General features: G+C 41.0%; 1 protein-coding gene across 1 annotated transcript in view; it reads right to left on the reverse strand.

Moving 5' to 3' along the window:
- PRDM6 (PR/SET domain 6) overlaps positions 1-16,044 on the reverse strand; it is a 96,703-nt gene that overhangs the window by 8,313 nt on the left and 72,346 nt on the right. The window contains exon 5 of the mRNA XM_054589323.1: positions 7,601-7,943. Within this exon, the coding sequence (XP_054445298.1) occupies positions 7,601-7,943 (343 nt within the window). The remainder of the gene's footprint in view (positions 1-7,600; positions 7,944-16,044) is intronic.

A 16,044-nucleotide genomic window follows, 5' to 3' on the forward strand; every position in this document is an offset into this window, starting at 1 on the left:
ACCACCCAGAGTAATATTTATCCATTGGATAAATTGGGCCTTTTTCTTGAACGTCAGCTCCCCAGTTTAATCTGGTAAAAAGTACTGATCTACAGCAGTGCAGAAACGACGGGACGTCCCCGTGCTTGCAGAAGGATGGCTGCGATGCAAAAACAAATGGAAGGAAGTTGTGACAGATACCTGATAATTAGCAAGATTTTCAGACAACATTCTTCTCATCTCATGAGAATTAAACCAATTTTTGGTTTTCATAAAATGATTAAAATTCTATTTCATCTACAGAAGTTCTTCAGCTTACTTAAGCAGAGTCTGCTGAGTGATATAAAACCTGGGGAGTTTTCCCTATTTGAAGCTATTTCATATCATACTTTGACAGGGCCCTAATTTGCTTATCAAAATTTTTGTTAGGAAAATTGAGAATCTGTCATGAGGGATATTAACAGCACTCATGTCCTGCACAAAGTCCTGGTTTGTGGCTCAGACGTTTCTGGCTACACTTAGAAAGCCAACGGCGAAAGCAGACTTAATTGTTCTACCTTTAGCAAATACATAAGCTCCAGTGACCAGAAGCCAAAATGTAGGCCTAGAAGACAATGGTGACCGAGCATGTACAACAATTCAATTAAGTGCAAAATAAAGTGTACCCTCTCATTTGTCAAGTGAAGTGCTTAATTGTGGCTACTTGCCTCACTGAACACAAATACTATTATTTTACCAGACTTCAGCACACTGAGCACTGATTGTAGAATTTTTTAGCTTGATTAATAGTCCAGGATTGATCAATAACTCAATACCATACAATTTTAATTACTTACATTTAGAAATCTATTTAACTGCTCTCAAACAGGTTTCAAGGAAATATATAAGAGTCCTTGATAAGGAGTTTATCAATCTTGACAAATTGCACATGCATTTTATTATAATTATAAAATAATGCTTTGAAGGTCATTAAAATTATATGTAGATGAAAATGTCCTCCTGCCAAATCTGTTCTTGGTTGTAACTATTAACCTTAAAGAGTTGATCAAGAAATCACTATCTTAGGGGTGAATTTTTTAAATGTTATTGAAGATTATAAATAAAATAATACATTAATACATGCTATATCCACTGACAATAGATTTTTCTAATAGTGAAGGGACCATTAACATTTATTAGCCTCTGGTTATCTATTTTTAATAGCTATCACAATAAACAATAAACCACTAAATAAAACCAATTAATCTTTTCTTTTTTTTCTAACTCTGCTGTCAAAACTTGGGGTGATTTATTTGCTATAGTCAGAAGTCAATCCATCCTTTTTATGCTAACAGTCACAAAGATTTACACACAGAAGAGCAGAAATGACCACAGAGAAGCTTAGGTTGAATTCTTATATCAAAGTAATACCAATCAAAGGCAAATAGGATTCTAATATATCACCCTTACCCAGCACCAGCCTGAGAGGTGTTTGCTAGGTATCCAGTGACCTATGTCACAGCTTTTAAAACGTTGCAGAATTTAGCTTGACTGAATGAAAAGGTCTAGGATAGGAAAAATAGCAGAGGTGAATCCTACTTCAGCCTCTGACCCCAATCAGCTGTGGGACTTGGACAGGTCACTCAACTTCCCTGACTATTTTTTCACCTCTCATCTCTCTGGTAAGGGGTATGGAGTGAACTAGACGCTCTGTTGCATCCTTGTGATGTTCTGTTCTTGCTTTAGAAGTGTACTGCCTGAGATCTGTCCAAGACACAGCCTCGTAAGAGACCACCAACAATATGATATATGATTTCCACCTTCCATCACATGTGCTAGCCAGTTCGCTGTATATAGAGCTTCCTATGGGGGTGGGACGGGGTGGGGAGGGCTGTGTGTGAACAATTTAAACTTTTTAGGTAAACAATTATGAATCAGAGCAACAAGAAAACCTGGTATCAAAATGTAGGACCAAATCTTGTTGTAGTAGATCTCAAAAAACAAAGTGATAGCCCTTTCTTCTTATGTACCTTGAAGAATAAGAATTTAGACCATAAGGTCACATTCATCTTTATAGAAGCTGAATTTATGTTGAATTTAGAACTAAAATGTGTACTCCACTTGCCACTATAAAAACAGATTGTGTTTCTCAGCCTAGAAATTAGCCCTAAGAAACCACAGAAGTTATACAGTGAGTAGACAAGATTACCTTCTTTTCCTGGATTGTCAATATTTCCTAAAAAGTGAATAAAAGCAAATGATCAAAAAGTAATTTTAGTCCTGACTGGTATGGCTCAGCTGGTTGGTCATTGTCCTGCAAAAGAAAAGGTCTCTGGTTCGATCTCAGATCAGGGCACATGCCTAGGTTGAGGCTTTGGTCCCCAGTTGGGGCATTTACAAGAGGTAACCAATTGACATTTCTCTCCCTCTTTTTCTCCTTCCCTCTTTCTAAAAAATAAATAAATAAAATATTTTTTAAGTAATATTAACAATGATTACATCCTAGGATTTCAACTAGGACACAGGAATACATTCAAAACAGAATGAAAACCTCAAGCCCAAAGCAGGGCCTAGAAAACATCATCACTACTGTGGAATCTCAAACATCACAACTTCTTTTGGGACAACTGGCCGTGGCAGTTAAGACCCTGTATGCATGTTTCAATTAGCACACCCTGATGCCTCACCTCTCAGTTTACTGCTGAGGGGTTGTTGGGGACACAGGGTTAATCATCATTACTCAGCTTCTTATTCGGATGACTAACATTCCCACTAACTTTTCAAAGGACTAGCGAAAAGGTAACACTTAAGGCATTAAACTTTCAGATATCATCAAGCCGCCTTCCAAAGTTCTGTCTCCCTTTGGTGAGCCTCCCCAGGAGAAGCACAGGAGGACTGAATGACATCATCAAGTACTGTGTTCAGCTTCACTCCTTCTAGGATGACACTAAACAACTAAATGGGGATCTCCTTTCTAATACACTTTGATTCTTCCCAAGCCATCATACATAGACAACACTTTATTATTCTCAAAACAAATCCAATGAGTGTTCCTCACAAAGGGATAACATCTTACAACCAGAACAAGCTCATGGCCCTTCTACTACTTGAGATGCCCGGCAGTGTGTCCAATGATGTAAGTGTTCTCTATCTACGTTATCCAGTATGGGAGCCACTTGCCACTTGAAATGTGTCTAGGGCAACTGAGAAACTGAATTTATTTTACTTCATTTTGGTTAATTTTGATTGAAACAGTCTCATGTGGCTTAATTCCTAAAGAAACATCAAGTTTCATGGAAAACTACAAGGTGCTCCATATACAATAATGAAATAACTGAAGCACAGAAAAGGCCTGGGTTAATTTAGTTAGCGTATACCCTGTAAGATTTTAAGCAGAAAGCAGTGAGACAATTCAGTTCATCCCCTGGCATTCTCTGTAACTGGCAGCTCCTCTGTCAAAGATTAGTCCAGTAAAATGTGCAATTCATTTACTTTTGAGTCTGTAATTGGTTTGGTGTACACACAGGATAAGAATGAAACATTTAACAAAATTAAGTGTGGTTTGGTTTAAAATATTATTAATATGTCTTTGATTTTTCTCAGGTCATGAGCGCCTCCAGGACAAAAGTTGATCAGTTGGGGCCACATTCCCTCCTTAGGTCACTGTTGGCTGTGTGGAGTGAGAAATGACCTTAATTCTATGTAAGGAGAAAAAAGATTTCACAAAAGCAGCAAAAGTGCAGAGCCAAAGGACCTGGAAAACATGGAATGCTAGGAAGAAGATAACCTTCACACTTGGGGGAGGAGGGACAGTGGAACACAGAACACTGACGCATTCCAAAGAAACTATTATGATGATGGATTATCTCCAGGCTCCTCCCACCAAACAGCACCTTCCAGAATCATCTTCCCCTCTGGAACCAGTGCATTCATATATAAACAATGGCATTCAAAACACACATGTGAGCAGCTAAGGTGCACCCAGGAGGCTAAAGGCAAACTTTCCCACGTGGCACAACCGACCAAAAAAGAGAAAAGAAAAGGAAAAGGATGCAAGATGAAGATGAGCATTATAAAGACACTCTGCAAAAAATGAAACAGAACGTATTCATCAGGAAATAATTTACCATGATTGAAGGCTTTGCTTACCCCTTTCTGGAGCTGCCCCCCCCCCCCCCACCCACCAACCCCTGTGCATGTGCCTGTTGAGAGTTTCTGCAGCAGAAAAACAGAAGAGAAAAGGGATTTCTAACTCCTAGTTTGAGCAAAAGTGAGTCAGGCTGCCCTGGGTTAGGTCATAAGCTTATGCAAAACCCCAAATGTTTATGAAGTCCCTAAATAAAATGCTGGTTGATCTAGATTCCAACAGCTTCTTCCCTTCGAATTCACTTAGGAAAAAAAAAAGTCAATTGACTGAGGAAAAGGAAGAAGAGATTTAGGGAGTTGTTTGTTAATATTAACAGAACAAAATCAAGAGATAGCAATTCTGTGGTTCTTTGGACCCTCGTTGATGTATTTTTATCTTTCACATTAACTCCTATCTTACTAGGTCAAGTGGAATCTTTTTTCTGTGTTCCATCTAAATAACGTGGTAGTTGAAAAAAGAAAAAGTGACGCTGGCAACCCTGGGTTCCCTTGGATCTCCTTTCTTTATATGAAGGCATAGATTTTTTGATGGTCCCTCACATGAAAAAGCTCACAAATATAGACACACAAAGTCTCTTTGATGAAGGCTCCAATGTCTTAGGTTTCACGGCCAAATATTCAGTCTGTTGAGTGAAAAATCTTTTGGACCCAAGATTCAGGGGGCTGTTTCAAATTTGGATCTGTTTGAAACTCTAACCTGTTTACCTTCTGACTTTGTCTTCTGTGTCTCCCTTTCTTACCTCTGGTTCTAGCAAGATTTTCCTATCAAAATAAAAGTGTTTGAGTTTTTCAAAATCAAAGGGAAATGGTTTTTGACTGTGAGTTCTAAGCTTTTTCACTGTATATGCCTGAATAGGCACAAACTGCCAAAGACTGAAAGCCACTTGATTTATGCTGCTTCACTAAAGAAAGGGTGTACATTCAGCAGTGGCAATTCTTCACATGGACAAAAGAGAAAAGGCTCCAAATTTTGCAACCATCATGCACAAATTTGACGTTCCACTTTAGTTTTGTATATTTCTCTTATTTAGCACCCATGTGGTTAAGAATTAAAGAGAGTGTCTTTTACTTTCAAACTTGCTGGTACAAAGGGAACATTCTAGGTTTTGGAATGGAAAAGAATTATTCCAGTCCTATATGCTCAAAGCAAACTATGTCCCTAGAATGCAACTAGTGGGTCAAAGTGACTGGGCATCTCCTATTTATCCTTTATCTCCGATGTCAACTCAGATGTAATGGAGTAACTCAAGCATCTCCTCATCATTACTAAGGAACACTGTACTTTTTCACTTTGCCTAGGAAGGGACTAAGTTTTTGAAGTCTTAATTTTAATTTATTTGTGAATAATGGTGACCACTTCTCATGTCACCAACAAAGCACAGGAAAGGGAGAGGCAGGAACCCATGCCCGAGTAACTGGATCCCTTTCTGGCTATCCACAAAGAAATCAAGCACCCATTACTACACCTCACCTGAAGAGGGAAGGCCTGGCCACCCTCAGCTTGGACGTCTGAGTCAGAGAAGCCCATTGGGGTCTAGCACAGGAAAGGAGTCTCAAGCCACTTAGACTTTTGCCAAGAACTCTAAATTAGCTTGGAATGAGCATTGATCTAACAGTCTCTCATGCAAGTGTATTTTGTACAAGTAAGTTTCCTAATTTGTCGTATACTTCTCTGACAGTTTACATAGATGTGTTACAAGTTAGGACACTATTATTCGACAAGACAGACTTCATAAGGACTTAAACCATGATACACGTAAGGTTTTCTAAGCTTGACTGGGGTGAGTCCAAATGGTCTGCTTTGGTATCTTCCTATATCATGATGTGTTTTCATTGCTTTATGTGACATTCAGCATGGAATTATATCATACTCACAGCTAAGCTTTGAAATCCAGAAACTTTCAACTATCATTTCATTTCCCCTTGCCTGTTCAGTTATTATGACAACAAATCTGTGCAAATAACAAATCTATCCATTTGAACTCACTCAATTTAAAAAGTTTATAATAACAGGATTTAATGCATCTTGTTAATACTAAACTACTAAAATGTTTTGCAGATTTTGAATCAATATATCTTGAAGCTATATGTATATTTGCACAGCAGGCAGACTTTCAGGAAAAAAGTCCTTTCTGCGTGAAGGAAACATTTTCAAAACTTTTGTGCCACCTCTAAAGCTGGTAGTACTAATTTTCACCGGGGTCGGGGCTGGGGTTTCTCCTATTGAAAGTAAAAGATCGTAAAGGCACAACTGCCTTACCAGCCCTAAAGCAAATGTTTCCACGCTAATTAGTTACAGCAATGCTTCTAGAAGGGCACAAACAAAAACATGTACACAGGTAAGTGTGCTTATGGACCCTACAATGGGTGGTTCTTATTATTTAGGGAGCATCCACTCCCTGTCTGCCACGCCCCCACCCCCGCTGCTGGGTTTCCTAGCGTACGGTCACCGCCTGCCGAGCTGGGAGAGTGAAGCTGGACGCACACTACAGCGCAAGGAGAGCCAAGTGGCTTAAGGTAAACCCAGTGGCCAAGTGAAGAAAATAATTCAGGAGTCCTGCTTCCTAGTCTCTTTTCCTGCTTCCAAAAAGTATTTCCTGCTTTTATATTCAATGTGCATTTTCAATGCTATTCTTAGATATTTGGGGTTTAATCAAATTTTCATAGGCCGTGAAGAAGAGATAAAACACAACCCTTTCTTTCTGAATTAATTTGATTTTTGTCTTTGGCGCTCCCAGCTATCAAGACTGTCCAATAAACCAGTTTTGATTCATAAATAATAGTTCCATTATATCTACTATGCCACTCGTCAGAGTACCTGAAATTTTAATTCACTTGTTCAGCTAAATTTCATCCTCAGTTCATGGCCATAAAATTCTTTATTGACAAACTTTCAAACCAACTTTGACTCTGAGGTATCTAGTCAACATTTTTCTTCTGTGTGGATATTAGTTTATTGAATAAGTGGCATCTGTTTTCCTCCACATCACTAGCAGAGTAGGTATTTCCTTTTGACAGCTTTGCAGGATTTATGGGTTCACATGCTCTGAAGAAAAATAGTACTAAGCAAAAAATTCCAATTCATTACCTCTTAGTACTTAATTAAGTTCACACCACGGCACACCGGAGGTGAACCCTGAAACGACTGTGACAGCAGCAGAGCAGCCAGCTATATTATCTTTGGAAGACAGATAGGATTCTAATTATCCTGACCTCACTTTCCCATCTATGATAGTCACAGCTATTCCTTCTACTGTGTTCCCCTTTAGGCTTGGACAAAACTGTGTGGAAAGCAAGAGCAGATTCCCCTCAATAACCACTGTTCCTGCAGCCCTTCTAAACAATAAAGGCATGGCCATGACCTTCCAGAACGCAGACACCTCTGACCACAGTGTGTGCCCCAAGGGGTGGCTGGAGGAAGGGATAGAGCCTGTCGGGAAGGCAAGCAGTGGGTCGCACTAAGCAAACATACTGCGAGCAGAAGAGTCATGGTTACCTGTCGGGGTTCTGCGTGCACACGTGCATCTGCAACAGGATCCTCTGCGTGAAAGTCTTAAAGCACTGCCCGCATTTCCAAAGATGCCAGTCACTGAACTCCGAGTGCAGTTGGCTCGTGGAAGTCGGGCTTGCAAGGACTCGCTGGTTTTTCACACTGATTTGATTATATCCTGACTCAATGGGCCCAGATTTATCCAGGAGAGAGAAGTTCCTGCTGCACGGAGTCTGTGGGAAAACGACGGAGCGCTGCTGAGTGGCTGGGGAGAGTTTGCTGCTCTTGCTGAAGGGCTGCAGGGCGTCCTGTCTACACATGGCTTCCATTACCGTGGAGGGGACATTTACTGGGAGAACAACAGAGTTGGAGAAGTTCAGTTTTACTGGCCCTTAAAATAAACACAATTAACATGCACTTTTAAAAAAAATTTCTTATAAATCAACATTTTGAAACTTTGTTTTTCTGCACTCAGGATTAACATAATAACAGACAATTTGATTTGGGGGGAAGCACTGTTATCACAACTTAATGACTCATTCAATGCCTATTATTATGCAACTACTGTATGCTGGGGATTGTTCGTACAAGGTCTTGGCCACCCTCACAGAGATCGCTTATGACTTTAGACATATGGACTCCATAAGGTGGCTGCACACTGCACACTGCACCCTGGGTTTGGAGGGAGTTCAGATGGGAGGCACAGCAAGAGAGAGGGGACAAGAACAGCAGCGGCTGCCCAGAGAGGGTGGCCTTGAACAGTGTAGGGAAGGTAGATTGAGGCCTTCCACCAGACCTTGCCAACACAGCACCGCTCTTCAAGAAAAACTGGCTGAAAAGATGATGGAACTAAGGAAGACACCTGGAGACAGAAGTCTGGCACGCTGGTGAGATGGTGAGAGAGACAGGCTGACCAAGCAGGGCCATGGGTTCTCGACACTGTGGGAATAAGGCAGGGGGCGGGCAGGGCAAGACCTCGAAGGACCTTTAAAGTCCAAAGGAATAAACAAAAGACTTTGGGCCTAGGAAATAGATGCAGACTGTTTCTGAGCAGAAACATCAAGAAAAAAAAAATCAGTGTTCGGGGAAGGCTTGAGTGAGGCATGATTTAGACAATTGTGCCATGGATAAAGTCAGAATGCAAGGCAACGAACTATGGTGCTTGCAACTTTGGCTTTGCAATCAGAAAGACCTAGGTTTAAATCCCAACTCTGCTTTTTATGAACTGGGTGATCTTAAGCAAGTTAGTTCATCTCTCTGTGTCTTAGTTTCCCCGTCTGCAAAATTAAGAGAGAGGTAGTAATAATCCTGAAAGTAACAGCACCATGGTTTTATGGTTAAAGTGGCCAACATTTTAACTCCACTATTTACTAGGCATGTGACTATGGGCAAGGATGGAACACTGACATCCACATTTAGTCCTTGGTAAAATGTAAAATAGTCACCCAAAAGGTTGAGTGAGATAATACATAGGTAACATTTAGTAAATGCCATGTTTACCATTCAATAGATGTTGAGCTCTATGAGCCCTGGTTTCCTCTTTGTTAAACCCCCTTTTATGAGGTTTAAATGAGATAATGAAAGTATTCATCACAGGGCCTACCATTAACAATAGCCAATCTTTTTATAATAGAAGGAAAAGAGACTAGAATGAAGATGAGCCTAAAATGGGACGGGGATAGGGGGAGGGAGGAAAGAACTAGAAGAAACATTTTTTGAGGAGGGAAACCTAAAATATTTGGAATTTATTTTTCTTTTTTTTAAAGTTGTTATTGTGTTAATAACATATATTGTGTATTCACTGGTCAACCCACATGTTCAGAAGTGATTAGAACCTAATGTGCTTAAAAATTATTATTCTCCCTTTTATAGTATCTACTGTGTCAATAAATGTATTCTTTGGTTATTTCAGGGGTCAAAAAGATTAAAGACAATAGCGTGGTCAAGAGAAGGAAATTAGAGACTAAAAAGTTTTTAAGTGTTGACTGGCAAAGAGATTGGTGATGGGAAATAAACCGTGGCTGTTGGTCATTAGTTCAAGGCCACATGGAAGGAAACACATGAACTGAGAGCTCTTATCCTTTTCAGGCACAGACAACTGCTGAGGTTCCTACGTAGCATGAAAACTCAACGTGCTCAACTAGAAGAGAGTATGGAAGAGGACCATGATTGCACAGGGGCTCTGTGCCTGAGTGGACAAGTAGACACCACATGTGGGGACATAGAGGGGGTGATGTGCTGCCACTAAGGACTCTTCAACTCAGAGCATTCTCTGTACACTCACATGTAATCACACAAACCCAACAAAAGAAATAATTCAGTCTATGACACTCTGTTGGCACAACCCATCCCATCTGGAGAAGAAAAAAATAAAGCAAGAGACTCAGAGGCCTGGAAAGAACCTAGAGTTTTCCTAGTTGGCAGTTCTTGACCCTGACTGATGTGAGACTCACAGGGGATATTTTTAAAAAATTAAATCAGGCCCTGACCAGGTGGCTCAGTTGGTTGGAGCATCGTCCCATGCACCAAAAGGCTGCAGTTCAATTCCAGGTCAGGGAGCATACCTCAGTTGTGGGCCCAATCCACAGTTTTGGCACGTAAGGGAAGCAACCAATTGATATTTCTCTCACATAGATGTTTCTCTTTCTCTTTCTCTCTAAAATCAGTGAACATGTCCTTGGGTGAGGATTAAGAAAATTAAATCAGAATCATTTGGTAGATCCTAGGTATCTTCATTTCTTTAAAGTTCCCCAAGTGCTTCTAATGTATAATTGGGGTTGAGAATCAGTGATAAATAAATAAATATTTATAAATAAAAACAGCTCAAATCTAAGAAAGTCCAATAACTTGCCAAGGGTCATACATCCACTTAAGGGCACACAGCTGCACTAGAAGCTTTAGCTTTTTGACTTCCAGAGAATTTCTTCTGACCAAACTCCTATACTGTCTCTGCTCACAAGCTGTATTTCACAAATAAAAAGGACATTTTATAGCTAGTACATCTCACATGAACATATCTATCTCACATGAATGTATGTCATATATACATATAAAGGTATATGTATATATACATTTTATATATAAATATTTATGTATAATTTCAATTTCTGGGGCAAAAGTATATAATGAAGATGCAATTTGTCCACACATTTTAGACTTTCAGAAAATCTGTGCTTGAACACAGACTTTATTAACTGAAAGATAAGGAGGGATGTCTTACCACATTTTGGCATTTTTTAATAAAAAATAAAAACAGTAGGATTGTCAGAGATCAGGGTAGAACTCATCTTGCTTAGCCCATTCGTAACTAATCCGGAAGAGACAAAGCACAGGGAAACCCACAATCTTTCAGGCAACACTAAGCTCTTGCAGACTGGGAAATGCCACATTAACGGGAAGGCAGGCACAGTGGGAAGACTGTGGAATGAAGATGTCATCAACATGCATGAGAGCAGGAAATCCAGCCAAAAGCTCCACCGTGGGGAAGAGGGTTAGGATGCCTTTGGGGGGAAATGATACTCTAAGTGTAGATGATAAATTCTGACATCTCACTTATGCTCCTGGAAAGCGACCTAATAAGTTAATTTTCCAAAAATTGTTATGGCCACAAAAACTTTATATTAAACTAAAGAATTTGTGGGCCAATGAATTTTTGTTAGGTTTAATGATCAATGTCAAAATGGTAATAAAGAAAAATTTAGACCAGTTTTTATAATAATCTAGGATATATGGGACCTGAGTTAATGGTAGTAATAGTAGTATTTAGGCAGTAAGATTTGAAATGAAATTATCTTCTGTCTTATTATTTCTTCTCTGGGACTCCCCAATACAAATGTTTGTTTGTAACTTTTTTGTTTGTTTGTTTGAGATGCAGATAGCAATGCCTGCACTCTGTAGTCTACTCTGGCGTGATCCGTCATTATACGTGTGAATAAATGCAATCCTACTGAATGAAATGAATATACAATTTACAGAGAAGAATAAGTAAGGATAGGAATAAGTAATTTTTTTTTTTTGCTCTCTAAGCTGTCCTGCAGAGCTCTAGCAAACTTCCAAGGAACCCCAGAGGTCTACAAAGTATAATTTTTTAAAGCAGGACCTAAAAGACACAGAAGATTATTCTTTCTAAAAACCAGCCTGACTTATAACAACAATCAAAAAAGCATTAACAAAATTCATGGAATTATCAGAAAGAAAATAGAAAATGAATTCAGACACACTATCTCACCCTACCTGAAGACAGTCCAGATAACTGCAAAGGCCCAGCGATGACTGACGAAAATGATCAAAAAGATGAAGCGGTTTCTACCTAAAGACATACCACGCTAGTAAATTCTCTTCATTCTACAAAACAAATATTAATGGGAAGAGGACAAACCCTTAAAGCCCTAAAAGATATAGTAAGAATGAACATAAACTCATCAAATCCTGGGAAGTTAAAACAATGAGAGGCAAATTTAGGATCTATAAAACAAAGTTCTGCTTCACTCGCCTGGCCATTCATTCAATCCACAGGTAGTTTCTGAGCGGCTGCTACACGCCTGACACTGTGCGAGGTGCTGCGGATACAGATGGAACAAGAAAGCCACAGCCCCTGTCCTTGGGCCACTTAAACTCTAGTGAGAGAGACAGACAGTAAACAGCTGTTTTTACAAATCAATATTTATTCAGTTTCGTCAAATCTAAAATTCCATTAATGGCAAGCCATATCATTAATTATAAGTCACCGTTCATGGTAAGATATCTTCCAGGCTCAGAAAGTGTAAAATGTGAAAAATATACAAATTTTAGATTGACAACGTAAGAGTTGATACAAGTGAGAAAAGTGCCATGAGAGAGAAGAAAGGAAATCACGGATCCAGGGTGACTGAACTTGGGTGTGAGGGACGGCTCCGCTAAGGCAGCGGCCTTGAATGTGAGTCCTGAAGGGTACAAGGATAAGACAGGGGTGTAAAAAGAGGAAAAGGCAATGCAAAGAGAGGAAACACTGGCACCTGTCCCGTAGAGTCTGTGTTTTACGCTGAGGTGAGAAGGTGCTCAGAGGTCTGAAGAAACTGAAAGAAGGCTATTGTGGTCAGAGAAAGAAGGGGAGAGGGGCTGCAGCGGGGGCTGGGAAGGAAGGCAGCGCCATCACCAATGCCTGCGGGAGCGGCAGGTAACAGAAAGAAGGGATGGGAGGCAAGTCCATACAATAGAGATTGCTGGGGTCAGCAGAAAACTGAATAGGGCATGGCCAGTCGAATGACGTTTGATTCTAATTTTGTAAAACAGTATGTGAGCCTTGCAAAATATTTCTGAAGACTATATGTGGCCCAAAGGCTATCATATTAAAGAACAGGAGATTTATTTTCAAAGTCATTGCAAGTCAGAAAAAGAATTTAAGCTACAGTGTGAGGAGACCAGATTTATGTTTTAAAAGTATCATTGCTCTATATTGTTAAATGAAAAAGGGAGGTGTAAAACAATGTATATAAAATGCTGCTATTTGTATAAAAAGGGGAGGGGACAGAGTGAGAGCCAGAGGAAGAGTGGGAGAGTATTCTTGATACTTAAATGCGCCAAAAAAATGTATCTGAAGGACATCTAAGAATCTGTCAACTGATTACCGCTTGGAAGGAGAATTATGTAAGTCCATGTTCTTTCTGAGCTTTGATCTATAGAACCAAACTACCTATAAACAAAACAAGTGAGTAAGCTGAACCGATAAAACTAGCAAATCAATGAAACTTCATTTTGGCTGCTGTGATACGAAAGGAGTGGAAACGGGCCGTTCGGAGGCCACTGCAGTGGTCCAGGCCAGAGCGTCTGGTGATGCTGACCAGCCTCGTGGCAGCAGAAGTGGGGGAAAAAATGCATTTAAGAATATACACCCAGCAGGACTTGATAACTGGATAGAAGGGTGAGGAAGAGCAAGGTGTCATGGTTTCTAGAAAGAGCAACTGGATGGACGGGAGTGAGAGTTATTGAACTGGGGGAGAGGTAGGTGGCGGGAGTGGACAGAATGGTTTCCGTTTTACATGCTTGAGACGCCTGTGAGACATGCAAGAGAAGATGTGGAGCAGACAGTTGGATAGGAGTCTGGGGATTACTGGAGAGGACTGGACCGGAAATATAAACCTGAGTGACCATTTTAAGTCAGGTTCCCTGGGAAGAAGGCTCTGAAATGGAGATTTGGGAGTTTTGTGTGCAGCAGATTTACTGAGAAATGCTCCTGAATCAGCACCTGCTGGGAAGTGAGGCAAGAGGGCCTGTTGAGAAAGGAGATTAAATAGGTCTGGGGCTGGGAAGGTCCTTCAGGGTTGCCGTACTTTGGGACAAGGGAGCCAGTCCTTAATACCCCCTACACTGACCATCAGTAGACACAGGCTCCAGCGGAACAGAGCACAAGCAAGGTAAAGAGGCTCTCAAGCTAAAGGTAATTTCTGGAAGTAAACGCACCTGAGAGCTGTCAACCCCTACACTACCAGGAACTTGGGGAATGAGGGCCTCAACCCTGTGCCAAGGTTGAGATCTAGGCAGCACACCATGGTACCCAGAGGTCACGTCTCTCATGACAGTGGTGTCCCTGTGTTGTCCTTTCTCTCTGTGAACGCATTATCACAGAGAGAAAGGTCACAGCGTGTGACCTTCTGTTGGAGCGCTGTGCAGATCCATAGGCATCCCAATGGGTGACTTTGCCTCTGCTCCTCTAGGATCTTACAGATTTCTCCACCTCTGAACTAATTTTTATATTAGTTTCCTAACCCAGGGTTTCCATACCTGGTAGGTAGGACAAAATCAAGCCATGCCATTCTGCAGTGAGGACTGCTTTATAGAGTGACACTCTGTTTTCACCCAATGGTTTAAGCAGCACAGTTCCCCCTTGAGGTTAGCATTTCCCTAGTCCTCATTCAGAGCTAAAATGTAACTTCCAGCACCTGGATTCCTGAGAGGAGTCCAATCCCAGCACCCCACTGCATACAGCGGCCTGGAACCCTGGCTGCTCCCAACTGCACTGATCCTCAGCTTCACACCCCAGGCCCAGCTCGGGCTCCCTGCTAAGGCCATCACACATGGCACGTGCATGGTGTTCTGCACTGTAGTTGTGGGCTTACATGCCTTCTCCTGGGCTGCGTTCCTTGAGGACAGGGCCTGTGTGTGTGTGCCCCATCGCAACGTCTCCCACAGAGCCTGCACACAGATGTTCTTGGTGGGTGGAGCTGTATGTACTCTCCTCAATGTTCATGGATGTGAAGCTTAAGCAGGGCTTCCTTTACCCCTGAGCTGAGTTTTTCATTATTGAAGGGATAGTGAGGGTGACAAGCACTACACAGAGGTGCCCCTTTTCACTCTCTGCTCTTTAGAATGAAAAGAAAAAGGCAGGCCTCCCGGAGGCAGAGTTCACTCCAGCGCAGCAACTCCTGCATGGCCCTCCAGTTTCACATTCTGCTACCTCAGCTTCTCGGGCCAAGGCAGAACCCGCAGCAGGAAGACTTGTTTGACATTTACTCCCAGGTTTTCTAAAAACATTTCCTCTGAAATGAATATGAATACACCATGGTCTTTACACTCTGCAGGAGCTAATCCCCCACTAGAAGCTTTGGGGAACCTGCGCCTTCTTGGGGATGCAATCTGTCAACAAGGGGAAGCTTCAGGCTCTTCTGAAAGGCCCACAGTGGATGGAGTGGCTCGCTCTCTGGAGATCTGTTACATTTAAAACGGGCTTTTTAAAAGAAAATAGGAATTGAGGAATTGTTTCCAGAGCCCAAATGCCTGTGGGAAACGCTGCCTTCTCTTTGAGGCCAGGCAGCTTCCAATGGCTCGTCGGGGCAGAGTGTGTGCCCCAAGGCCTCACGGCCACTGCCGGAGGCAGGCAGTTACTGGAGCCTGAACCCACCGCACACATGCTCAATAGGAAGTGTGCACTTTCCATGTTGAAAGAGCCATGGGAAGAAAATGATATTTTTATAAGTGGAAAGTGTTTAATAAGTATTATTCACTAAGTAAAATCATATTTTTCTTTAATGTCTTTGGCCAAGTATCAGTTTCATTAACAAAGAGAAATCTGGCTGAAATAGTTAATCACCCAATATTTAATGGCAATAAGATTCTTAATATTTATCCAGTGAGCATTTATTAATTGTTTACTCTGTGCATAGAACTATAAGGAGGCTCTGTGGAGGCACTTTGTCAAGTAAGGTCTTTGATCTCAAGAAGCATTTTTATAAGGTTCCTAATTTATTTTGTGGCTAGCTCAGTAGGATAAAAATTGTTTTAGGATTGCTAATCCAGTTGAGATGATTTAAATTACTCAGGACTGTGGAAGGTTTTCTGTTAAATTATCTGTCCATGCCCTTTCACACATTTGTGCTTTTAAATCACACAGAGTATTTTCTCAGTACAGAATAAGGAATCTTCATTGTAAGCATCCCCTGGTCTCTCAATGAATCATATGGAATGAGAATCCATCT

This window comes from Pteronotus mesoamericanus, unplaced genomic scaffold (assembly GCF_021234165.1).
Source record: "Pteronotus mesoamericanus isolate MK-2021 breed Mesoamerican mustached bat unplaced genomic scaffold, CSHL_Meso_final scaffold_167, whole genome shotgun sequence".
In the NCBI taxonomy this organism is placed as follows: domain Eukaryota; kingdom Metazoa; phylum Chordata; class Mammalia; order Chiroptera; family Mormoopidae; genus Pteronotus; species Pteronotus mesoamericanus.